The sequence below is a fragment of the Oncorhynchus clarkii genome, chromosome 1 (genome assembly GCF_045791955.1).
Source record: "Oncorhynchus clarkii lewisi isolate Uvic-CL-2024 chromosome 1, UVic_Ocla_1.0, whole genome shotgun sequence".
NCBI lineage: Eukaryota > Metazoa > Chordata > Actinopteri > Salmoniformes > Salmonidae > Oncorhynchus > Oncorhynchus clarkii.
Window position 1 is genome coordinate 68,374,228 of NC_092147.1, and position 27,270 is coordinate 68,401,497.

General features: G+C 41.8%; 2 protein-coding genes across 3 annotated transcripts; both read left to right on the forward strand.

Annotated features, from left to right (window-relative positions):
• The first annotated feature begins 1,750 nt into the window (after positions 1-1,750).
• On the forward strand, positions 1,751-11,348 carry LOC139417066 (family with sequence similarity 98 member A). The gene is made up of 8 exons (XM_071166317.1): positions 1,751-1,891; positions 8,111-8,259; positions 8,370-8,504; positions 8,622-8,806; positions 8,937-9,017; positions 9,244-9,360; positions 9,523-9,690; positions 9,907-11,348. Exons 1-8 carry the CDS (start codon positions 1,854-1,856, stop codon positions 10,612-10,614), a joined length of 1,581 nt encoding a protein of 526 aa, XP_071022418.1. The 5' UTR covers positions 1,751-1,853; the 3' UTR covers positions 10,615-11,348.
• A 201-nt stretch (positions 11,349-11,549) lies between these two features.
• Positions 11,550-18,588, forward strand: LOC139411303 (serine/arginine repetitive matrix protein 1). Of its 2 annotated transcripts, none has more exons than XM_071157448.1 (8): positions 11,550-11,946; positions 12,158-12,300; positions 12,416-13,052; positions 13,237-14,023; positions 16,964-17,037; positions 17,209-17,308; positions 17,518-17,636; positions 17,875-18,588. In XM_071157448.1, the coding sequence occupies exons 1-8, from the start codon at positions 11,722-11,724 to the stop codon at positions 18,388-18,390; spliced, it is 2,601 nt and encodes an 866-aa protein (XP_071013549.1). In that variant the 5' UTR covers positions 11,550-11,721; the 3' UTR covers positions 18,391-18,588. The 2 variants fall into 2 exon arrangements, with proteins under 2 accessions (XP_071013549.1, XP_071013560.1); XM_071157459.1 differs by having other exon boundaries at positions 11,552-11,946; positions 17,878-18,588.
• Positions 18,589-27,270: the final 8,682 nt, after the last annotated feature.

Genomic DNA, 27,270 nt, shown 5'->3' on the forward strand with positions numbered 1-27,270 from the left:
TTTCTCCTTTAGCACATAATAACCATCTTATTATAAAATAGGCCTATTAGGACCTGGAAGAGGTTGTGCCACATATTATTTTCAGAAAGAGAAACCACACGGATTTGGATGAGGTATGCTGGTTTGCGCATTCAGGAGTAGAGAGTTGGTCCTTTAGTTTCCTCTCCTCCCACAGACACTTGATTAAAATCCTTGCTGCTTCATTGTTCATTCCCCCCTCAAGCGTTGGATAAACCTATAATTTACTTTCACTTTCCCACTGTAATGTACGATTTGCCTACAGTTTAGGGTACTCAAATTAGTGGGCAGCTATAGTTTTATAATTGGCTGCAAAATAGAGGTGTAGTATCGAATTTGGAGAGCAGTTTGACATGGGACATACACACGCATAACGTCTCCAGCATCCTAAAATAAATCGTTTTATTGGGTGTGCTCACGTAGCCTACTAGCCGTTAAAAGCATAGTTGTGATAAGAGGGAAAACCTCTGTTAGTAAAGCACCATGGATAAAGTTGTTAATAGTGCCCATTATGCATAGATTTTTTGCAAGGTGTTCTGCTACGCAGCAGAACGTTGTTGCGAATTCGGAGGGCAGACTGTCAGGGACTCAACTTCAGTTCTCTTCGCATTCAATGACAGCGCCAAGAACGTGTTTCGTTTGTGCTCATAACGCACCATGACCGTTAGAAGAGTGTATTCCTATAGTCTGAAACTGCCAGGGAGAAACTTGGTGTGTGTGTTTGCGAGTTAGATCATTAGATTGATTAGCGTGAGTGCGTGTATTAGATCACTAGATTGATGGCCATGTGTTTGTTTCCCCCCCTACTTTTTATCGCCCCCCCACACGCACACCTGCATACCACAGGAGGTTGGTGGCACCTTCATTGGGGAGGACTGGTTCGTGGTAATGTCTGAAGTAGAATGGTATCAAACAGGTATTTTTTGGTCTGTTCCGGCCATTATTATGAGCCGTACTCCGCTCGGCAGCCTCCACTGCTAATAACACTTATGTATGTAACCACGGTTCCTCCTTCTGAAAATAATCCGAATACATAATAATAGGGTTATTACGTGCTAAAAGAGCAAAGATTTCCCTCTAACTAAAGCCAATTCTCAAGTATTGTTTCACCAGGTCCTGAGTGGCACAGTGGTCTAAGGCACTGCATTACTAGAGGCGTCTTTACAGACCCTGGTTTGATCCCGGGCTGTATCAGGGGGTCCTGTGATCGGGGTCCCATATGGCGGCGCACAATTGGCCCAGCGTCGTCCAGGTTAGGGGAGGGTTTGGCCGGGGTAGGCCGTCATTGTAAATAAGAATTTGTTCTTAACTGGCTTGCCTAGGTAATTTTACTCAGGCATTTCAACGGTGGTGGCGCACAGTAATAGGGAGCCAGGCAGATATGCGTTTCACCAAATCCCCAATGTTAATCTTGAAATATAGCCAAACTGCTACCTTATTCTCGAAATTAAATGTCGAGTTTACTTTCGAAATATTGTCACTTTATTAACTACATTTAATTTCGACTTTATTCTCGAAATATTGCCACTTTTTTAAAGGACTATCATGCAAAAACATATCAAAGTTTCACCCCATGTCGCAGTTTTTTTAATGTTTCTCTTCACTTGGATTTGATACTCTTCCGTAGATTAGAGCACACCTCTAATACTTTGAAATTTAAATCTTACTCCGTGAGGCATTGGCATTACTCCGTGAGGTACAGGCATTGTATCGGGCAGCCCTATCGCCGGTAAGAGGTTGAGTTAGGACCCAGCATGCCAACCCAGCAGAAGTGTTGTTCTTTAGTGATATTAGATTATTCTTGCGGTTTAATCAATTGAAGTTTCATCACAGAAATGGAGACAGATATTATTGACTCACTGGAAGATCTGGGGTAGGTTTAAAAAGTTTTCTATGAGAATAGTCTTTATGTAGCTTATCTGATTATATTTTAACTAGCTAGCTCAACTGGTTAATTTAGCTAACGTTAGCTGATACGTTGACTGCCTGTCATCGGACTACTGTCACAGCCAGAGACAGCTGAGCAGTAATCTAAACTCTGCAGGCTCTTTCATACATTTTTGTGGCATCTAGCTAGCTACCGGCTTTATGACCTACTTTAGATTATATTGTGAATGTAAAAGTGACCTATCTATTTAGTCTGAAATTACCTATCATGCCAACCGTTTGATGTTTATTCAGCCGGCACAAACAGAGGACAGGCACCGCCTTAGTGTCTTAATGAATACACTGAAGCTGGAGAGGTCCCACTTATCTCATGACTGGTTGCTATTCACAGTAAAAAATCAGTTCAATAGAGCTCGCCGGTTTGTAGTCGTAAAACCGGAAATGAATTAGCTACGGCTGTTTCGTTCAGCCATTCCTATGGGGGAAAATAATGGGGTTTTGGGATAAACGCCGAAAATAAAGTCTGAGATTAACAGAGGATATCTTGTACATTTTGTTCTATAAGATAATATCATTCCTTTAACATGACCTTTATCAATTCTGAAGACGTTAGTTATGTGCTTTATGTACCTATTTTTATTTTATTATGTGCTTCAAAATTTACAAAGTGACGTTAGTTGATGCAGTGATGCAGATTATCTCATAGAACAAAACGTATACGATCTCATAAACCTGAGTTTACCACAGATCTTATTAAAAAAATTTAAAAAAACATTTATCAGAAAAACAAACATTAATTTTCCCATAGGCTTTGTCCAACGAACCACGACGGAGATAGTGCCTACAAAAAGACGCCATTACTTGTCAATTGAAACAGGGCATTTCCATAAAAAAGGACCCATGAGCACCAACGTGAAGTTCATTGAAGTGTATAAAATTGGGTGTCAAATGAAAGATAAGAGTCGCTATATTTTTGGGAAATGAAGGCATAGATACATTTAGTCATAAGTAAAATACTATGCTTTCAGATGGAAAGGGGGTCTTAGAAAACATCTACCAGAAAGTCTTAAAAGGTATCAGAAATACATTAAATCACAAAATTGTTGATGTAAAGACCCATGCCAACTAATATCAACACTTATATTTAGTTTGGGAAAACTGTATTGTATTGTACTGTGCGCTGCTCTGTAACGCTGTGATGTCAAACTTGTGAAAAATGAGAATGACATTCATATAATTATACATTTATGTGTATGTAACAGTATAACTTTAGTCCGTCCCCTTGCCCCGACCCCACCCACGAAGCATCTTTACCCATCGCTCCACAAAAGCCGCGGCCCTTGCAGAGCAAGGGGAACCACTACTTCAAGGTCTCAGAGCAAGTGACATCACCGATTGAAACGCTATTAGCTCGCACCACCGCTAACTAGCTAGCCATTTCACATCGGTTACATGTAGTACAGATTATGGGACACATGATGTAATTCTGTTACCGGGTGTATATCCACTTCACATACTGTAGTTCATTAATTAAAATAGATTTCTTCAAACTCAAGGTGCCATGTCATAGCTGACACCCCATTCTTTCTGCAGACATCTTTGAATCTTAATTCGGAGCAGATATTTAAGAGTTTTGTGATAAACCTAGTAGCATAAAAATCTGAGGGACATTTTTACTATTATCCTGTTACCAAAGTTTTAATTTACACAATTCCTCCATTATAGTTTAGTGGTTTTTAGTAGTTTTTTAGTAGTTTTTTGTTTGGCATACATTTTTTAAAGTGAAAAAATGGAGTCAGAGTAATTCTGTTACCATGGAATTGCCCAGCATGCACAGCCCCTTTTGATAAGTACATTTTTGGACTTATACGTTAATAATAATATCTGATGGGGTATGACAGTTGAACTAAGCTCATTATGTATCCATTGATTCTTGAAGAATATAACTTGAACTAAGCTCATGCGGCATTTACAACTGTCGTACCCCATCAGAACCCCAAATATAACTTGTTTTACTCCCAATGTTTCTAACAAAGTAAATGTAAACAAATAATAAATACCCTCAAAGATGATTTGTTGGTCTGATGTGATTCAATGAGGAGCATTCAGACGCTGCACTTGATGAATTTATGAAATTGCTTCTTACAACTATTGATAAACATGCACATGTTAAGAAACTGACTGTAAGAACTGTTAAGGCTCCATGGATTGATTGGGAATTGAAAAACTGTATGGTTGAAAGAGATTGGGCAAAATGAGTGGCTAATAAGTCTGGCTGCACATCTGACTGGCTTACTTACTGCAAATTGAGAAATGATGTGGCTAAACTCAACAAAAAGAAGAATGAACTGTATTATGAAGCCAATATCAATGATTTAAAGAATGATGGAAAAAAAACTTTGGAGTACTTTAAATGAAATTATGGGCAGGAAAGACATTCAACTCCATCTTACATTGAATGAGAGCTTATTCATCACAAAACCATTTGATGTTGCCAATTATTGTAATGATTATTTCATTGGCAAACTTAGGCAGGAAATGCCAACAACAAACAGTGAGCAATTGTATTAATGCATAACAAAACAAATAATGAAAGAAAAGCATTGCAAGTTAGAATTTTGTAAAGTTAGTGTGGGATAGGTGGAAAAATTGTTATTGATCAATAAGGACAAACCTCCTGGCACTGACAACTTAGACGGAAAGCTACTGAGGATGGTAGCTGACTCTATAGCCACTTTATCTGTCATATTTTTAATCTGAGCCTAGAGGAAAGTCTTTGTTAGGCCTAAAGGGAAGCCAAAGTAATTCCACTACCCAAGAGTGGTAAAGCGGCCTTTGCTGTTTCTAACAGCAGACCTATAAACTTGCTGCCAGCTCTTAGCAAACTGTTGGAAAAAATGGTGTTTGACCAAATACAATGCTATTTCTCTGTAAACAAATTAACAACAGACTTTCAGCATGCTTATAGAGAAGGGCACTGACACAAATGACTGATTGGTTGAAAGAAATTGATAAGAAGAAGATTGTGGGAGACGTACTGTTAGATTTCAGTGCAGATTTTGATATTACTGACCATAACCTGTTGTTGAAATTACTTATGCGTTATGGCTTTTCAACCTCTGCCATATCGTGGATTCAGAGCCATCTACAGTGCCTTGCGAAAGTATTCGGCCCCCTTGAACTTTGCGACCTTTTGCCACATTTCAGGCTTCAAACATAAAGATATAAAACTGTATTTTTTTGTGAAGAATAAACAACAAGTGGGACACAATCATGAAGTGGAACGACATTTATTGGATATTTCAAACTTTTTTAACAAATCAAAAACTGAAAAATTGGGCGTGCATAATTATTCAGCCCCTTTACTTTCAGTGCAGCAAACTCTCTCCAAAAGTTCAGTGAGGATCTCTGAATGATCCAATGTTGACCTAAATGACTAATGATGATAAATACAATCCACCTGTGTGTAATCAAGTCTCCGTATAAATGCACCTGCACTGTGATAGTCTCAGAGGTCCGTTAAAAGCACAGAGAGCATCATGAAGAACAAGGAACACACCTGGCAGGTCCGAGATACTGTTGTGAAGAAGTTTAAAGCCGGATTTGGATACAAAAAGATTTCCCAAGCTTTAAACATTCCAAGGAGCACTGTGCAAGCGATAATATTGAAATGGAAGGAGTATCAGACCACTGCAAATCTACCAAGACCTGGCCGTCCCTCTAAACTTTCAGCTCATACAAGGAGAAGACTGATCAGAGATGCAGCAAAGAGGCCCATGATCACTCTGGATGAACTGCAGAGATCTACAGCTGAGGTGGGAGACTCTGTCCATAGGACAACAATCAGTCGTATATTGCACAAATCTGGCCTTTATGGAAGAGTGGCAAGAAGAAAGCCATTTCTTAAAGATATCCATAAAAAGTGTTGTTTAAAGTTTGCCACAAGCCACCTGGGAGACACACCAAACATGTGGAAGAAGGTGCTCTGGTCAGATGAAACCAAAATTGAACTTTTTGGCAACAATGCAAAACGTTATGTTTGGCGTAAAAGCAACACAGCTGAACACACCATCCCCACTGTCAAACATGGTGGTGGCAGCATCATGGTTTGGGCCTGCTTTTCTTCAGCAGGGACAGGGAAGATGGTTAAAATTGATGGGAAGATGGATGGAGCCAAATACAGGACCATTCTGGAAGAAAACCTGATGGCGTCTGCAAAAGACCTGAGACTGGGACGGAGATTTGTCTTCCAACAAGACAATGATTCAAAACATAAAGCAAAATCTACAATGGAATGGTTCAAAAATAAACATATCCAGGTGTTAGAATGGCCAAGTCAAAGTCCAGACCTGAATCCAATCGAGAATCTGTGGAAAGAACTGAAAACTGCTGTTCACAAATGCTCTCCATCCAACCTCACTGAGCTCGAGCTGTTTTGCAAGGAGGAATGGGAATAAATTTCAGTCTCTCGATGTGCAAAACTGATAGAGACATACCCCAAGCGACTTACAGCTGTAATCGCAGCAAAAGGTGGCGCTACAAAGTATTAACTTAAGGGGGCTGAATAATTTTGCACGCCCAATTTTTCAGTTTTTGATTTGTTAAAAAAGTTTCAAATATCCAATAAATGTCGTTCCATTTCATGATTGTGTCCCACTTGTTGTTGATTCTTCACAAAAAAATACAGTTTTATATCTTTATGTTTGAAGCCTGAAATGTGGCAAAAGGTCACAAAGTTCAAGGGGGCCGAATACTTTCGCAAGGCACTGTATCTAATATAACTGAGGGTTTTCTTTAAGAGAAGCTTAATGTCAAACATGTAAAGAGTGGTGTACCGCAGGGCAGCTGTCTAGGCCGTCTACTCTTTTCTATTTTTACCAATGACCTGCCAGTGGCATTAAACAGAGCATGTGTGTCCATGTATGCTGATGATTCAACCATATATGCATCAGCAACCACAGCTAATGAAGTCACTGAAACCCTTAACAAAGAGTTGCAGTCTGTTTTGGAATGGGTGACCAGTAATAAACTAGTCCCGAACATCTCTAAACCAAGAGCACTGTATTTGGTTCAAATCTATCCTTACGTTCTAGACCTCATCTGAATCTGGTAATGAATCATGTGGCTGTTGAACAAGTTGAGGAGACTAAATAACTTGGCCTTGCCTTAGATTATAAACTATCATGGTCAAAACATATAGATTCAATGGTTGTAAAGATGGGAAGAGGTCTGGCCGTAATAGAGATGCTCTGCTTTTTTGACACCACACTCCAAAAAGCAAGTTCTGCATGCTCTAGTTTTGTCTTATCATGATTATTGTCCAGTTGTGTGGTCCAGTGCTGCAAGGAAAGACCTAGTTAAGCTGCTGCTGTCCCAGAACAGAGTGGCACATTTTGCTCTTAATTGTAATCAGAGGGCTGATATAAATACTATGCATGCCAGTCTCTCTTGGCTAAGAGTTGAGGAGAGACTGACTGCATCACTTCTTCTTTTTTTAACAGAAACATTCATGCGTTGAAAATCCCAAATTGTTTGCATAGTCAACTTACACACACACTTGTCCCACCAGACATACCACCAGGGGTCTTTTCACAGTCCCCAATTCCAGAACAAATTCAAGAAAGCATACAGTATTATATAGAGCTCTTATTGCATGGAACTTCCTTACATCTCATATTGCTCAAATAAACCGTAAACCTGGTTTAAAAAAAAACTGCTAAAGCAACATCTCGCGGCGCAACGCCTCTCCCCTATTTGACCTAGATAGTTTGTGTGTATGTATTAATATGTAGGCTACGTGTGTCTTTAAACAAAAAACGATGTAGTTCTGTCCTTGAGCTGTTCTTGTCTATTTATGTTCTGTATTATGTCATTTTGTATTAAGTTTTGTGTGGACCCCAGGAAGAGTAGCTGCTGCTTTTGCAACAGCTAATGGGGATCCTAATAAAATACCTAAGCATGGTTAAAACTATAATTTTTATATCAATGTTGATATCATTGATGGTCAGTCCTTGCACCATTAGCTCTATGAATTTGAGTGGTTACATTTTTACAGCTCCATCCCTCAGCTTTTTACCAAAACAAGGGTGGGGAGGGGGCTATATTCTTTCAACTGTTGATTGCTGCTTTAATGACTAGCTAGATTAACTGGTAAATATAGGTTTTTAGTGCAAGTCTTATGAGGTTACTGTCTTTGTTTTCTCAGGTACCAAGGCCCTCTGTTGGAGGATGGAGCACTGGAGGCTGCGGTGAGCGGGGGAGCAGCAGCACCAGAGTTCACCAAGGTGTGTGCCTGGATCGTCTCAGAGCTCAAGCTCTACTGTCATCTGGAGGAGAATGTCCATGCCACCAACTGTGAGTCGGTTTTATTCTTAACTCATCTCAGTGCTTGTGAATTGAATAATAAAATAAAATTGTATTTCTCTGGGTTGTCATTGCACCAACTCTCCATCTACCCCACCCAGGTCCCAGTGAGGCAGAGGGGTTCCAGCTCGAGATGAGTGGTCTTCTGTCTGAGCTGGCCTGTCCTTACAATGTCCTCACCACAGGAGATGTCACCCAGAGGCTGCTCAACAAGACAAACTGCCTACTGCTCATCAGTATGTGAACAGCATAAGTCAACCTTCTCCCTGTGTTGTCAGTTTCCCTATCATTTATAGAATTCATATTAATACAGTATGATGATTGCCGTTTGAACGATATGCTCTCTCTCTCAGCCTTTCTGATCTCGGAGCTGGAGGCCTCCAGGATGATCCTGGTCAACAAGCCTCAGAAGGCAGCCCAGGAGGCCGGAGGCAGTGTTGTCTTTATGGAGCTGAAGGGAATCTGTGTGTCCCTGGGCATGTCCAAACCCCCAGCCAACATCACCATGTTCCAGTTCTTCAGTGGGATTGAGAAGAAGGTCAGTCCATGTCATACCAGGCTATGTCAGTATTATGTTATGATAGGTATGCGTCTTTTTGTTGAATGCAGCTATACTTTAGCTAAGGTTTGGTTCTCTCAACATTAATATTCTCTCCTTTTTTCCTCAGCTGAAAGAAGCTCTAGCCAAAGTGCCATCAACTCATGTTGGGGGTCCTCTGATGAAGAAGGCACTTGGACCAGTTCACTTTGTAATAACCTTAAAAACAATAAAGATGTGCATAGCGGAATAAATTTCCCACTGCAAACCAAAATATATGTTACATTCTTAAGCAGCGTACTATACTGCAGTCCACTTTGTCCTGCATTGTTGGAGCTCGAATCTCCAAGAATTTCACTGTACCCTGTAATTACATCTGCAACCCTGTACATGTGACTATTAAACTTTCTAATCTAATTTACATTTCTCTTTTACAGGAAAAAATCGAAGCCATCAATCAAGCACTTGTGAATGAGTATGAAGTCCGAAGGAAGATGTTGTTGAAACGTCTTGACGTGACAGTTCAGTCCTTTGGTTGGTCTGACAAAGCTAAGGTGAGAACTCTGTACTGGGAAGATTGTTATAATTATTCAAAGTGTAACTGGTTGTGGTTGTAGTCTGTGTTATTCATTTACAGTATATTTGCAATCACAATGCATTTGTACTGTAAACAATTGAGTACTGTATGTAGAAATTGAATTTCTATTGTTACACAGAAACATGCTGAAAAGCTGGCCAATGTATACCCGCCTTTGCGTTCAACCCTCGCCACAAAGAGCAAAGTCTCGGTGGCTCACCTCTTTGCTGCACGAGAGGACCTCTCCAAGATTATGCGCACAAGTAGTGGCAGGATAAGGGAGAAGACTGCTTGTGCCATTAACAAGGTAGGGAGCAGATTTGTAATTCTCCACTTGCTAACTTTTAACGTTTATCTCAATACTACCTTGAGAGCTGCTGTCACATTCTGTTTTTTCATACTTCATGTCAAGAAAATATTTTTAAACTATTTTGTCTACTTTGGCTGTGCTGTCAGAAAACACCCATTGGCTTGTACACGTTCTGTTGATTAACTTTTTTATTTTTTTATTTTTGTTGTGCAGGTTCTAATGGGACGTGTGCCAGACAGAGGTGGGCGACCCACTGAGATTGAGGCCCCCCCACCAGAGATGCCCACCTGGCAGAAGAGGCAAGACGGTCCACAGGGAGGTGGACACTATGGCGGTGGTGGACGAGGAGGCAGCAGGGGGGGCTACGACCAACACTCTCAGGGGGGCCGAGGGGGTTATGAGCGAGGAGGAGGGGGTTATGAAAGGGGCGGGAGGGGTGGAGGAGGGGGTGGCAGAGGGGGCAAGGTGCAGGGAGGCTGGTCGGACGGAGGAGGAGGAGGAGGAGGAGGTGGTGGTGGTGGTGGTGGTGGTGGTGGTTACCAGGGTCATAACCAGGAAGGAGGTGGCCACCAAGGGGGTGGGGGGAGAGGAGGTTACGGGGGTGGAAAATTTCAAGGGGGCTTCCAGGGCCCTGGTTACCCTGCAGGAGGGCATCAAGGCGGAGGAGGTGGTTACCAACATGACAACCACAATCAAGAAGGAGGTCGCCACCAGGACAGGGGTGGCAGAGGGGGTCGCGGGGGTAGGGGAAGAGGTGATAGTAGGGGAAGAGGTGATGGTAGGGGAAGAGGACAGGGGGGAGGTTGGCGAGGGGGTCAGAATTTGAACCAAGGAGGACAGTTTGAACAGTTCTTTCAGCAGGGTGGCCAGCAGTACAATCAAGCAGGCTTTAGCCAGGGGAGCAAAAACTACACTAGTTGAAAAGAAAGTGCAGGCCACTGAAGCAGAGATCATGCAAGAGCCATGAAGTGAAAACGCCTTATTTTCTAAATGTGAATATTAATATAAAGCATGGTTATTATAATTTCTTCCCTAAACCGAATAAGAATGTGGAGAGTGACCATGTCTCCAACAGAAGAGAAAAAGTCCAAGTCATGCATGACATGAGAGCTCAAACAAACCAGACTTTTCCACAATTCCATGGCTGTTAACAAATGACTGTTCCCATGTGTTCTTTTGCATATGTGAGTGCTTTTGTGTTTATGCTGTGTTCCACTATCTTGCCACATGAAAGTTGAAGCCAATGTTTGCCATTGTAACACCTAAATTATAAAGCCTTATTTTGAAGATTATTTGAAAAAGGAGTTGAATGTCATGTAACTACATATGATAAGGTGACAATTGTGGAAGTATTGTAGTCCATCCTTAGTTAATTTAATTAATACTTGAAAAGAAACGAGCTTTATTTCTCCAGTGGTTTTTTTTGTAAGCTTTGGTTTACATTATTGTTACTAGGAATGGGTTAAAAATAAGCTTGAGCCTCAAAAATGTTTTGCTGTTGCAAATAGTTTTGACTGGTATCTCCTCTATTACTTATTTAAAATATGCCACCTAATGATGCTTATAAACAAAATTGTGTACATACTTGGATGTAAGAAAGACTACTTGGAAGTGTGAATGAATGAGAGGTGAGCAATAAAATCTAATTGATTTAACATGCCTGTCATCTTTATTTGGTCATACTTTCAGCTTAATTGTTGACCACCAGTATTTTGTACACAATTTGAAAACCAGTGGACCCACATTAGCTCCGCATATCAATTAATGCTTGATCATAATGTAATCAAAGATTATAGTTAAAAACGTGCTGTAATGCTATTGCTAATCCTTGGTGGGCTTTTATTTTGAAATGCAGGATACCGGATGTTGTACACTTTACAGCTTGAAGTTCTTCCGCTTTCATTCACCCGCCAGCTACTTCAAAGCAAGCGAACTAACGAGTAAATGTTTGTTTTGACATTCGGGGTTTCCCTGATAAGTCTTGATATCTAGCATTAATGTAATTGCCGTCATCATTTGACGGCTACAATGTTTCGTGGTTTTCACCATCCCGGAGAACTTCCTCGGGGCCCTGCTCCCTTAGGCTACCCACCCCATGTACAGCCACCCGGTCCCAGCTACGGAGGGCCCTTTGGCCCGCCACCCCACGTTCCAATGCCTGGACACTTACCTCCTGGATCTTGTCATCCTTTCTTACCTCCCGGATCGGGAAGTGAATACCTCCACAGGCCCATGAGGGAACATTATATCAATGTACGTAGCTAACGTTGTCAGCTAATGTGCTTCACAACAAATCCATAGCTAGTCGATATATTCTTTAGTTTGTTCCTTGATAAAATGTATTAATGCTTAAACTAGGATACTGGTAGACATGGTGCACTCAGCCAAACACCATAATGTTAATGATTACAATGGTCAGCTATCTAGTATGCTGATGTTTACATGTTGTTTGTACCTCAACCAGACTCCACACTGCAGCAGTTACTCCATTGACCGCAGCACAGTGATCAGTCTGGGTGGTCAACAGATTCTCCCACCAGACACACAGCATCTTCAGATGCCACAGTGGCCCGCCAATCCTTTGGAATCATGTCAAAGAGACAAGAGGTGGGGAAATGTCAAGATTCAAGGATTTTGTGATGCATAGCCTAGTTCACAACCTCTTTCAGCTATGGCTGCTTGCAATGAACAGTAATCTAAACAGTTTTTACTTGTATTTCAGTGAGAACTTGACAGCTGGGGAAGAATTCCTCAGATGCCTTGCAGCTAATAAGCCAGTCCCTGACTTCCTCAAAGGAGTCAACCTGTTGGACGCAGGGAAGGCAGTCAAGGCTCCAGGTGTACCAGAAGACCGGGGTTATGAGAGGCAGAGACTCCGGAGCAAATCTCGCAGTCCAGCGAAGGAAAGCAGGGGCAGGAGTAAGAGCCGAGCAAAGAGCCAGGTAAGAAGCAAGAGCCGGGCAAGAAGCAAGAGCTGTCCGCGCAGCAGAAGTCGTACCCGAGGGAAAAGCCGGGCAAGAAGCAAAAGCCGACCACGAAGCAGGAGTCGCAGTCGTGGAAAGAGCCAGGTCAGATGCAAGAGCAAGGCTCGTAGTAGGAGCCGGAGCCGAGGGAAAAGTCAGGTGAGAAGCAAAAGCAGATCAAGGAGTAGGAGTCGCAGCTATGGAAAGAGCCGGGGCAGAGTGGACCATCATTCAGACCACAGGGACAAAAGGAGCCCCTTTCGGAGCTGTAGCAGCAGGATCAGTAATCACTCCTCCGTACACAATGACCTGCTCGAGGGCCTGAAACGAGTTATGAACAGCAAGCAACTGGAGGACAGTATGCCTTCCATCAAGAATGCCATTCTCACAATACAGGTATAGTATGAGAAAGTCTTGGGTTGTTATGGGGTATGTTTAGTTAATTATGTTCTACAAACATGGCGAGACCCATTTTTAAGTAATATTCTCATTTATATCTACAGTGAAGACTAGACAATCTAACAAATGTAAAATCAAACCTCAATAAAACCCATTGATATCTTTTCTGTTTGTTCCATAGGCCAATAACTTTAGCAGAGATATCCAGAGCAGCAGAGCAATCCAGAGCAACTGTCTTCCATGTGGACCAGTCTTGGCCAGCAGACAGGAATTTCTTCAAGCCTCAGATGGGCCCAAGCCAGTCAGCAGGCAGGAGGAGACCGACAGCAATCTTCTCCCCCACGAGAGAGTGGGCTGTGACTTCTCCTGGCTGCAGGGCACCAGGGAGGTCTCGCCTGTTCAGAAGCTGGAGGGGGTCGAGGATGAGGAGAACTTCCTCTATGGGAATGAGGATAACCAGTCAAAACAACGCCCTGCCACCCTGCCTTTTGCACCGTCCACATCCATTACCCAGCAGAGCGGTGCAGAGATCTCCCCAGCAGGCCCACCCTACTATCAAAGCCAGCCTCTGTTCGGGAACCATGGTGAAGTCCTGGAGTTCAAGATGCCTCCTCAACCGGTCCAGTCCAGTGTGAGGCCTGAGCAGAGGGTGCAGCCTGTTCCTGATGTGAGGCCCGCCCCCACTGTGAAGGAATGTGAGGAGTTCAAGACCATGTTGAAGAACATTGGACTGAATCTGGGCACATCAGAGATCAGTAAGATGATGGTCAAGCTGCAGCAACAGAAGGAGGGGAAGGTGCCAGAGCAGAAGAGGGAGGAGAAAGTGCCATCACCAGCACCAGTGCTGCCTCTTCCTCTTGTAATTGGGGCATCACAGGAGCCCAGACTGGCCTCGCCAGCACTCGGGGCAGCACTTGGGACAGCACCAATACGACAAGCATTGGAGTCATTACAGTTCATTATTAAAGGTTAGAGCAGTCATATATAAATACATTTAATTTGATGTATGTACTTTATTTTTTAAATAAGCATTTTGTGCATATGGAACATTTCTGGGATCTTTTATCTCAATTCATGAATTCATATATACAGTGCCTTGCGAAAGTATTCGGCCCCCTTGAACTTTGCGACCTTTTGCCACATTTCAGGCTTCAAACATAAAGATATAAAACTGTATTTTTTTGTGAAGAATCAACAACAAGTGGGACACAATCATGAAGTGGAACGACATTTATTGGATATTTCAAACTTTTTTAACAAATCAAAAACTGAAAAATTGGGCGTGCAAAATTATTCAGCCCCTTTACTTTCAGTGCAGCAAACTCTCTCCAGAAGTTCAGTGAGGATCTCTGAATGATCCAATGTTGACCTAAATGACTAATGATGATAAATACAATCCACCTGTGTGTAATCAAGTCTCCGTATAAATGCACCTGCACTGTGATAGTCTCAGAGGTCCGTTAAAAGCGCAGAGAGCATCATGAAGAACAAGGAACACACCAGGCAGGTCCGAGATACTGTTGTGAAGAAGTTTAAAGCCGGATTTGGATACAAAAAGATTTCCCAAGCTTTAAACATCCCAAGGAGCACTGTGCAAGCAATAATATTGAAATGGAAGGAGTATCAGACCACTGCAAATCTACCAAGACCTGGCCGTCCCTCTAAACTTTCAGCTCATACAAGGAGAAGACTGATCAGAGATGCAGCCAAGAGGCCCATGATCACTCTGGATGAACTGCAGAGATCTACAGCTGAGGTGGGAGACTCTGTCCAAAGGACAACAATCAGTCATATATTGCACAAATCTGGCCTTTATGGAAGAGTGGCAAGAAGAAAGCCATTTCTTAAAGATATCCATAAAAAGTGTTGTTTAAAGTTTGCCACAAGCCACTTGGGAGACACACCAAACATGTGGAAGAAGGTGCTCTGGTCAGATGAAACCAAAATTGAACTTTTTGGCAACAATGCAAAACGTTATGTTTGGCGTAAAAGCAACACAGCTCATCACCCTGAACACACCATCCCCACTGTCAAACATGGTGGTGGCAGCATCATGGTTTGGGCCTGCTTTTCTTCAGCAGGGACAGGGAAGATGGTTAAAATTGATGGGAAGATGGAGGGAGCCAAATACAGGACCATTCTGGAAGAAAACCTGATGGAGTCTGCAAAAGACCTGAGACTGGGACGGAGATTTGTCTTCCAACAAGACAATGATCCAAAACATAAAGCAAAATCTACAATGGAATGGTTCAAAAATAAACATATCCAGGTGTTAGAATGGCCAAGTCAAAGTCCAGACCTGAATCCAATCGAGAATCTGTGGAAAGAACTGAAAACTGCTGTTCACAAATGCTCTCCATCCAACCTCACTGAGCTCGAGCTGTTTTGCAAGGATGAATGGGAAAAAAATTCAGTATCTCGATGTGCAAAACTGATAGAGACATACCCCAAGCGACTTACAGCTGTAATCGCAGCAAAAGGTGGCGCTACAAAGTATTAACTTAAGGGGGCTGAATAATTTTGCACGCCCAATTTTTCAGTTTTTGATTTGTTAAAAAAGTTTGAAATATCCAATAAATGTCGTTCCACTTCATGATTGTGTCCCACTTGTTGTTGATTCTTCACAAAAAAATAGTTTTATATCTTTATGTTTGAAGCCTGAAATGTGGCAAAAGGTCGCAAAGTTCAAGGGGGCCGAATACTTTCGCAAGGCACTGTGTATATATATATATACACACAAAACCCATTCACTTTTGTAACGTTAATCTATACTGAACAAAATATAAATGCAACAATTTCAATGATTTTACTGAGTTGAAGTTCATATAAGGAAATATGTCAATTAAAATAAATTCATTAGGCCATAATCTATGGATTTCACATGACTGGCCAGGGGCACAATCATGGCTGGGCCCGGGAGGGCATAGGCCCACCCACTTGGGAGCCAAGCCCACCCACTGGGGAGCCAGCCAATCAGAAAGTGTTTTTCACCACTGAAGGGCTTTATTACAGACAGAAATACTCTTCAGTTTCATCAGCTGTCCGGGTGGCTGGTCTCAGACGACCCCGCAGGTGAAGAAGCCGGGTGTAGAGGTCCTGGATTGGCGTGGTTGCATGTGGTCTGCGATTGTGAGGCCCGTTGGCCCAAATTCTCTAAAATGACATTGGAGGCAGCTCATGGCAGAGAAATTAACATTCAATTTTCAGGCAACAGCTCTGGTGGACATTCCTGCAGTCAACATGCCAATTGCAAGCTCCCTCAAAACTTGAGACATCTGTGGTATTCTGTAATAATCTCAGACGAGGACTGGCCACCCCACACCCGGGTTCCTCTCTAGGTTTCTTCCTAGGTTTTGGCCTTTCTAGGGAGTTTTTCCTAGCCACCGTGCTTCTACACCTGCATTGCTTGCTGTTTGGGCTTTTAGGCTGGGTTTCTGTACAGAACTTTGAGATATCAGCTGATGTACGAAGGGCTATATAAATTAATTTGATTTGATTTGTTATGTGACAAAACTGCACATTTTAGTAGCCTTTCATTGTCCCCAGCATCTGTGTAATGATCATGGCTTTTAATCAGCTTCTTGATATGCCACACCTGTCAGGTGGATGGATTATCTTGGCAATGGAGAAATGCTCACTAATAGGGATGCTTCTACACCTGCATTGCTTGCTGTTTGGGGTTTCAGGCTGGGTTTCTGTACAGCACTTTGAGATATCAGCTGATGTAAGAAGGGCTATGTAAATACATTTGATTTGATGTATGTACTTTATTTTTTAAAATAAGCATTTTGTGCATATGGAACATTTCTGGGATCTTATCTCAATTCATGAAACTTGGGACCAACACTACATTTTTGTTCAGTATATATTAAGGATGCGACTAATTGCATTGTTCTTCCTTTCTTTAGCAACAAGGGAGAAAAGGGCCAATAGTGATCCACATGATGGCAACCATTCCCAAAGGAATTCAGACAAACAGAAGGTAACATTTACTCGGCAGTGTCATTCCAATCACACTCTTTTTTTCCCTCTGAGACAAACCTCACTATTGCTGATGATAATTACTCCTGATGTTTGTTGTGTCACAGCATGTTGTGATGTCTAAACTAGAAAACACTGCATTTTAACATTGTGATGAAATGGGACTTTCTAGAGCAAAGATGACGAGGAGAGTCAGAGGAGATCGAGACATGACCAAATGAAAAGGAAAGAAACTCTTGTGAAGGAACTGGAGGAATTGCTAAAGCAGGATGGTATAGTATTGTTCATTATAGACCTGTCTTTCTACCCAGTCTTTCTCTATCTACATAATATAAATGACTGGTAGGCCATCATTGTAAATAATAATTTGTTCTTAACGGACTTGCCTTGTTAAATATAAATAAATATAAGCATTATTTTTGTTGCCATCATTACTTGGTAATAGAATGACACCTAAATGCCTTTTCATTCGTATATTCAGGGTCTACCTTTTTGATTCCGGTCATCGGGTTCTACTGTCAGAGGTGTGAGGAGTTCTTCGGAGACCTGACCACTGCTGAGGGCCATGCAGCAACCCACCGGCGGAATGAGCCTAGCATGGCATGTACCTAGCTACATTCTCTCGCCCCACACAGTAACCCAACTGTATACACTGCATTGACCAACGAAACAGCATAGTTAAACCATTACGTTGTTCAACCTAGATCACCCCTCAGTATAAACTTTAGGTTCCTTTCCAGTCCACTTGTCTTCAGCATCCATAGAAAAGTCAAATTCCCCAAAAGATTTGTGGTATTATAATCCCAAACTGTATCTACTTGTTTTACCTTGTCTATAGCAGCAGCATGGAGACAGACGACCTGGAGAGGACCGAAGACACCCTAGCCATTACATTGGGCACCCCCTGGGTCCAGAGTGGAGGGACCAGGGAGACCCAAGAGATCAGAGGTATCGCAAACTAGACGAGGGCCCAAAGGGTTACAGGAACGACAGGGAGAAGATCTACGTAAAAGAGGAACGCCCTGGAAGCCCCAGGATAAAGATGCCGATGGTCCGCGGGCACACCCCACCAGGTCTGCAGAAGGCCAGGGGGAGAGAGGAGGGGAGGGTGGATAAGGGCTCTTGTGCTGCTTCCTCTGGCCATGCCAGTGGGAAATATGGTAGGGTCAAACTGGAGGTAGTGGAGACCAAAGGAAAGCCCAATGTGGAAGTATGTGACAAAAAGGACAAAGATAAAGGAGAAAGCAGTTCTAACAGTGATGACGAGAAAGACAAATCTCCTAAAGGCAACAAAAAGAAAAAGAAGGAGAAAAAGAAGAAGGAGAAGAAGAAGAAGAAGAAGGAAAAGGGTTAGAAGTAATAGCTGCTGTACTGCATGTCCTGGTTTGATTGTACTGTATCTCTGGAGGACCTGGCCTTGGGTCATTGTTTGGCATCATTGCAGCTGTTTTCAGAAGTTGGTGCTTTTAATGTTAAAAAGAAGCAGTACTCCTCTGATTCGTTCTCTCCTTTTGGGGTTGTTTTGTTTTTCAACAAACTGTGTTCCTCTGTGTTGTAGTGGATAACAGCACATTGAATGCTGTTGGAGGACAGGCCGTTCCAGGGTGCATATGCAGCATTTATGATGTCCAGAATAGTTTTGCTGCCAGCTACTGATCCTATTGTTCAGACCTTTAGTTACTGTAGATGTTTATTAAATAACCCTCTTTATATTGGGCCATGTTTGTGTATATTTCACCCGGTACAACCTTGATTTAGTGCTTTGTGTTATCAAATGTACTTTTTCCATTTAAAGGTCAACTGCCATTTGAAGCGTGTGCTGTCTTTCTTCCTAATGTTAAACCGATGAGAGGGAATTGTTCTGTAATGAGGACATTTTTATACATTGTCCTCTTATAATATATGTCTCAGCAATTGATGGCGCAAGGCTATTTGCAAGCGCACATGATCTTGCCAAAGTCATTGGATCCTATCAGGATAGGAACAGTTGACATATTTTTGTAAGGTGATCACTTTTTTTTTGATTATATACATTGTTTTTGTCTGCTGTTGCTTACTCTGACTTCCTTTTTCTCACACATTAGGCATTTCCATTGATCCAGGTTTATTTGACAAAAGCAATGTCAGAAACGGCAGATATGAGACATTCTTTTGTTGAACTTTCTTTACTGCAACTAATGAGGGAAACTGATTTTGAATAAATGTTGATTGTAAAATACTTTTAAGGTATGCTGGGCATGTGATGTCATCACATAACTGGCTGCACTCCTAAATGCCTACTGCTTGCAAAATAAGTTTTCATTTTAAGCTAACATGGAATTGTTTTAAGATGGTCATACCATGGATCATTTAGCTATTTGATTTTGAATTTTATGACCCCTTTGGGTATCAAAAATATTTAGTGATTTGATAAAATATTTAATTTCACCTCTACTATAGCACATAGAAACGCATTGAATAACACATTAATAAATGTCATAAAAGACAGTAAAAAAATAGATCACATGGAATAAGGTTTTAAAGTGTCTGTCCTAGATATACGAAAGCTCAAGAAATAGTTTAGAAAGTATTCATTCCCCTTGACTTATTCCACATTTTGTTGTGCCTGAATTAAACAAAACTAAAAATTCTCACCCATCTACACACAATACCCCATACTGACAAAGTGAAAACATGTTTTTAGAAATGTGCAAATTTATTGAAAATGAAATACAGAAATGTCTCATTTACATACACTACCGTTCAAAAGTTTGGGGTCACTTAGAAATGTCCTTGTTTTGAAAAGCACTTTTTTGTCCATTAAAATAACATCAAATTGATCCGAAATACAATGTAGTCATTGTTCATGTTGTAAATGACTATTGTAGCTGGAAACGGCAGATTTTTTAAATGGAATATCTACATAGGCGTACAGAGGCCCATTATCAGCAGCCATCACTCCTGTGTTCAAATGGCACGACTCCAGGATGCTGGCCTTCTAGGCAGAGTTCCTCTGCCCAGTGTCTTGTTTTTCCTATCTTAATATTTTCTTTTTATTTGCCAGTCTGAGATATGGATTTTCCTTGCATTTCTGCCTAGGCCATCATCCCTGAGTCGCCTCTTCACTGTTGACATTGAGACTGGTGTTTTGCGGGTACTATTTAATGAAGCTGCTAGTTGAGGACTTGTGAGGTGTCTGTTTCTCAAACTAGACACTAATGTACTTGTCCTCTTGCTCAGTTGTGCATCGGGGCCTCCCATTCCTCTTTATATTCTGGTTAGAGCCCGTTTGCGCTGTTCTGTGAAGGGAGTAGTACACAGTGTTGTACGAGATCTTCAGTTTCTTGGCAATTTCTCGCATGGAATAGCCTTCATTTTTCAGAACAAGAATAGACTGACGAGTTTCAGAAGAAAGTACTTTGTTTCTGGCCATTTTGAACCTGTAATCGAACCCACAAATGCTGATGCAGAAGGCCAGTTTTATTGCGTCTTTAATCAGAACAACTGTTTTCAGCTGTGCTAATATAATTGCAAAAGGGTTTTCTAATGATCAATTAGCCTTTTAAAATGATAAACTTGGATTAGCTAACACAATGTGCCATTGGAGCACTGGAGTGATGGTTGCTGATAATGGGCATCTGTACGCCAATGTAGATATTTCATAAAAATCTGCTGTTTCCAGCTACAATCGTCATTTACAGCATTAACAATGTCTACAATGTATTTCTGATCAATTTGGTGTTATTTTAATTGACAAAAAATGTGCTTTTCTTTCAAAAAACAAAAACATTTCTAAGTGTTTGAACGGTAGTGTAAGTATTCACACCTGAGTCAATACATGTTAGATTCACCTTTGGCACCGATTACAGCTGTGAGTCTTTCTGGGTAAGTCTCTAAAGGCTTGTTCACATAAACAATTTGAAGTGACTCATCTGTTCTTTTTCCTGCAGTCTGAACAGCCAAAAAGCACATGGAATTGGATATTTCAAGCCACACAAGGGTAGTATTAAGTCAGAGAGAAAAAATGATTCCTGGCCATGTGACTTGTCTGAATGGTCAAATCTGATTCATTTCTGGTTTTTAGACTGCTATTCAGCTTATCTTGTTGCTTGTTTGCTACTCTGTTGACAGTTTGACAAGAACATGTGGTAGCTAACTAGCTTGATAATTGTTTACAACAAATTAGTGTGTGCTTTATAGCTAAACCGCTGGCTAGCTAGTTTACTACTGTGGCTAACCAAAAAGGACTTGTTTTGAAAGTTGGATCATCTTATCCTTTGAGGCTTTAAAAATGTTCTTACCCTATGATTTTGAAGATTCAAAGCAACTGGGAAATGTCCATGGCAGGCATTGTTGTCATGTTAACTTGCTGCATAACCTTTGAGTGACAGGAAGCAAAAGCACCACCACCAATCAGCCTGCACCACTGCACACCTGGCTAACTATGATAACTAGCGTAGCCTTGTTTTTATTTTTTTAATTGTTTCTATTTAACCTTTATTTAACTAGGCAAGTCATTTAAGAACAAATTCGTATTTACAATGATGGCATAGCAAGGGGCAAAAGGCCTCCTGCGGGGACGGGGCTGGGATTCAAATAAGAAATGTAGTACAAAACACAAGAGACACCACAACACTACATAAAGAGAGACCTAAGACAACAACAGCATGTCAGTAACACATGACAACAACACGGTAGCAGCACAACATGGTAGCAACACAAACATAGTACAAACATTGTTAGTCACAGACAACAGGGCAAAAAGGTAGAGACAACAATACATCACGTGAAGCAGCGACACGAGTCAGTAAGTGTGTCCATGATTGAGTCTTTGAATGGAGAGATGGTGATAAAACTCCAGTTTGAGTGTTTTTTTGCAGCTCGATCCAGTCGCTAGCTGCAGTGAACTGAAAAGAGGAGCGACCCAGGGATGTGTGTGCTTTGGGGAACTTTAACAGAATGTGACTGGCAGAACGGTTGTTGTATGTGGAGGTGCAGTATGTATCTCAGATAGGGGGGGAGTTTTATAAATAAGCATCAATCATTTGGTCTTGCGTCAGAGATAGCCAGTTTAGAGTATAGAGTGCAGTGATGTGTCCTATAAGGAGCATTGGTGGCAAATCTGATGACCGAATGGTAAAGAACATCTAGCACCCTTACCTGCCTTGAGAGCACCCTTACTTGCCGATCTATAAATTACATCTCCGTAATCTAGCATGGGTAGGATGGTCATCTGAAACAGGGTTAGTTTGGCAGCTGGGGTGAAAGATGAGCAATTACGATAGAGGAAACAAAGTCTAGATTTAACCTTAGCCTGCAACTTAGATGTTTGCTGAGAGAAGGACACTGTACCGTTTAGCCATACTCCCAAGTGCTTGTATGAGGAGACTAATCACACCAGTGGAGGGAGGGGCGGGGGGATTCTTCTCACCAAACCACATAATCTTTGTTTTGGAGGTGATCAGAACAAGGTTAGGCGGATGCATTGAAATTGAGATGCAGCCCATACAAAAAACAGATAGCTCTATCTTAAACCAAAGATTATGGATATACTGACAAGATACATGTCTCTCCACCCTAACAATAAGAGTCCTTGTACACAAAGCGGCACGGCGGGCTGTCTAACTCCCACCTATCCTTTCTTTAGATTGGTGGATACATCTCATTATTGTAAACCTTTTTGAATTTTCAAAGAGGATTGTTGACGTCAACCGCCTGTAATTCAAAGGAGAGAGATGCTATGCTACTAGCCTCATACCATGAAAATGCATAGCCATCTCGAGACAACTCCGATATAAAGTGTTTTTTCTCAAAGTTGGCGGGTTGTCACGTGTCCTACTTATATCAGTACACTCATAACTTAAGCATTCCGAAACTTCTATTTGATCAAATAAACCTCACGTAGCAAATTAACCACAAATGTATGTTGTTGACCAAATTAAACACTCATTGACCTCCAAACAAATAGTATTTGCTTGGTGGGTGAAACAACAACAAAAAACACCTGCTGGAGGAAGACAGATTTTCAGAAGAGTTGGGCGTCTCTACCTCTGCTTAAACTGAATTATTTAAATGAATGTTCATTAGATTGATGCACGGGTGAGTCAATAGACTCATAAGGATGAATTATTTTGTGTCGATAAAAACAGCTGGATGTAATGGCGTCACACATATAAAATATACATTTTTCGCATAAACCTACAGTCAATGAATGTATCTCACTGGAGAAAGCATCCGAGCGAGCGAAACAGCGTCCCTCTGTCTCTGTATGTGTAGCCAATCTATCTGATGCTTTTTGGTCAAAAAGAATATGATATTGTTGCCGCCCGTAGCATTTGGCCTCCCTTGATAAAAAAAATTATACATTAGTAGCCAATCAGCTTGAGCTAAACTGAGTGAGCTCAACTGTGAATGGTCCTGGCGCATCCAAAAAAGTGTCAAGGGAAGACAGTTTGGATTTGGCTTCACACCAAAAAATAAAATTGTTGCATCTAGTAGTAGTGTTGTCCTCCGGTGACTAGCTATCTAGCTAAAATTGCCCCTTTCCTAAATTAGTCATCAACGGAGACAGGGATTTGGACTTGTGGTTTTACTTAATTCTCTATAGTGGCCAATGATTATAATGGCGATTCTGATCCAACCATAAATGCATACATTGTGCCGCTGGCCTGAGAGGATGGAAGTTCTATATGTAGCTAAATGTAGTAGGCTAATGTTAACTAGCAGGCTAATCGTTGCCCAAGAAAGGAAGTTAGGCTAGCGAGCAAGCATTTTAGCCAAGTAGCCCAGGACAACAAAAACTAAATGCTTGTACTGTATGACAGTCATAGACCATTTCGGCAACATGAAAGAGAGGGTGGCATTGGCGTTTCTCTCCAAGTAAGTTGAGTCAACATGTTATTTATATTTATGCACAAACACACACACAGAAATCCGTACCATGCAGTGGCGATTTTAGCATGTAAATCTTGATGGTGCTACCTCCCACTTTTTTTTTGACGCATGCCAGCTATGCCACTACACAACGTAACACTAAACAATACATTAATTGTACTATAATGGTGACAAACGGTGCCCACAAACTGTTAGGGCCTACATAAAGCTGTCCCAAAAGCAGAGCTTTCATTCAGAACCATGGAGTGAATCCTTACCACCGCTACACCTGACTATCAGCGGAGCCTTGTCTGGCAGAAAAACAGTTAATTGAGCCTCATTTACTGCCTTTAAAAAAAACTAAGCTCACAGTATTCTCCCGGTACACCAAGTTAGAACTGTAGGATAAATAAAGGGGGCACATAAGCAGACAATATTCGATGATTACGTTTCTCTCAAGACAACTGGGAACACGGAAAAAAACAAGGTTGAATCATGACGTCAGTGATCGTCAGGTCGGAGCTCTAGAAAGAGGCATGAGTACCTGACTTGGAATTCAAAGTTGGATGACCTTCAAAACGTAATTTTCCCAGTCTGAGCTCTTTTTTCAGAGCTCCAAGTTGTGGAAGGTGGAAAATGGCGGACGGATGACAGGGTGGTGCGGCAGGTGCCGCTTCTCATTCGAATGCTGTAATTTTATCTAAACCATCAGGTGTACGCCGATCCCAGCTAAGTAACTCATGCAAAGAGTTAAAGCGCAATTATGTGTTTTATCTCCAGTACTCTGCCATGATTGTCAGTTATGTAGCTGCTCTACTGATAATCTCAGTGCGTCCTTGCTGGGATGACACAATCAGTCTACTACCGGAGAATATCAACACCAAACACATTGGTTCACCGTTCCACGGGAGCGGACAGTACACAGCATACCATAATGTTCTGAATAATGGCCAAGTCTACCTCGCTCCTTATTCTACTGAACCGCTTAGGCGTAACAAACACAAGTCCAACATTTATCGGAAACTGTTAAACTACCTGTTCACTACCCTCCTGCTCTCCGGGGATGTACAACTCAATCCTGGGCCCAATATCACCGAGCCAGTGATACGCACCGGAGTGGAGAGCGGTGGATGGCCTCGTCCACTGGTCGTCGCCGCTGTGGAGGTGGGTGAGTGCTATGGTCCTATGGTTTCTCTCGACTCACCCGGCTCCAGGATAGATTTTGACTCTTCAAACATACCAGAGTCGCTATATGCGATCCCTGACTCTGTTTCTGGTACGCAAGCTATTTTAATTAGTTCCCCGCATCCAGTGCAGGCGGGAGGGATTGTTAATTGCGCTACCGAACTGCCCCTAATCAAAACGAAACAAAACGGCCTAAACCCAGCCGTCAGAAAACACAGAAAATTTTACTTTTTTAAATGTGTCAATCACTCTAGAGTCATCTGGGACCCACGAGCTAAGCCCAAGGGACTAATAGGGGGGCACTTGAACATTCGTGGTGTCATTCCAAAAAGTGATCAAATTCAACATCTACTCACGGACTCCAACCTTGACTTTCTCTGCCTCTCAGAGACATGGCTCCATAAACACTCTCCATATGCTGCTTTGATTGTGCCTGGCTACAATGTTTTCAGGAGAGACAGAATTGAAGGAAGAGGAGGGGGTGTGATGATTTACATTAAAGAACACATCCGATGTAAACAAATTGAGTGGTCATGTGATAATGAACTAGAATGTATCGGCCTGAACGTTACACTGTCTCCCCAAATGTCTTTTACCCTCATTGGAATGTATAGGCCACCTTCCACCAAAAGTGTGTTTTTTGATCAGTTTAATACCATGCTTAGGGAATGTGATTTTGGGAAAGAGGTCATCTTAATGGGAGATTATAACATTAATTATGAAGACAAATGTTGTAGGAAAACCCTCAAACGGATCACTAATACCTTTGACCTTACACAGCTAGTTAAAGGGCCAACCAGGGTGACTTGTTGCTCTAAAACACAGATTGATTTGGTGTTCAGTAATAAACCAGAGAGAGTGACTAAATCATTCAATATGGTTACTGGGCTGTCTGATCATAATCTGACACTTATAGCCAGAAAGCTGTCTAAGAGCAGGTTTAACCTCTCTACTGTTAGAAAGCCGGATCAACTCAGAATACCTAAGAGTGAATTAAACTATTTTGAAAAAGCAATTAAGGGAATAAACTGGAATGATCTCTTGTCCTATACAGACGTGGAAGCTGATAGTCAGGTTTTTCTATCCACAATCCAGACTACAATAAATGGCTTCCTAAAGAAAATCAAATCCAAACCTGGCCAAATGGAGAAATCTGGAAATTGATGAAATAACGAGATTATGCTCTAAAAATAGCCCTAAAATCTAAATTAGAGCATGACAGACGTAGGTTTACGTGATGAAAGAAATCAGACAGGCCAAGGCAAACTTTTTTATTAACATAATTGGTGAAGCAAAGGGAAATTCTAAATTGTTATGGGAGAATCTAAAAAAGTTAACAGGGAAAGACCATAGTAACACTGCAAAAAGACTAGAAATCATGGTGAATAACAATCTAACACAGGATGCAGTCGAAATAGCAATAGCCTTCAATTCCTACTTTATTGACTCTGTCAGGGTACTGACACAGAACCCCTCCACTTGTTTCTTGGGCTCAGTGCTAGTGAATGACACTCAACCTGTCTTCATCATAAGGGAGGTTTCTGAGTCAAAGGTGAACAAGGTGATTAGCTCACTAAAGAACTCTAAAGCCAAAGATGTGTTTGGGATGGACTCTACCTTTCTTAAAAACTACAAAGAGTCACTCATTGGCCCCATTACTAAGGTCACCAACACATCTATTGGTCTCGGTGTGTTTCCAAGGGTATGGAAGTCGGCCATAATAACGGCCATCTTTAAATCAGGCGACCCTGCTGACGTGAGTAACTACAGGCCCATTAGTATACTACCTGTGGTGTCAAAGGTTGTTGAAAAGTGTGTAGCAGAACAACTGATTGCCCACCTCAACAACAGCCCCTTCATATTACACTCCATGCAGTTTGGCTTCAGAGCGAAACACTCCACAGAAACAGCCAACTGCTTTCTTCTGGAAAATGTGAAGTCCAAGATGGACAAAGGGGGTGCTGTTGGGGCTGTGTTTCTGGACCTAAGGAAGGCTTTTGATACTGTTAACCATGAGATTCTCATCACAAAATTGTCCAAGTTCAACTTTTCCCCTGATGCCTTGAGATGGATGAAATCATACCTTGAAGGCAGAACTCAGTGTGTCAGAGTGAGCAATGAACTGTCGCCCACTCGTAGCTATGATGTGGGCGTGCCCCAAGGGTCAATACTGGGGCCCCTCCTGTTCAGCCTGTAC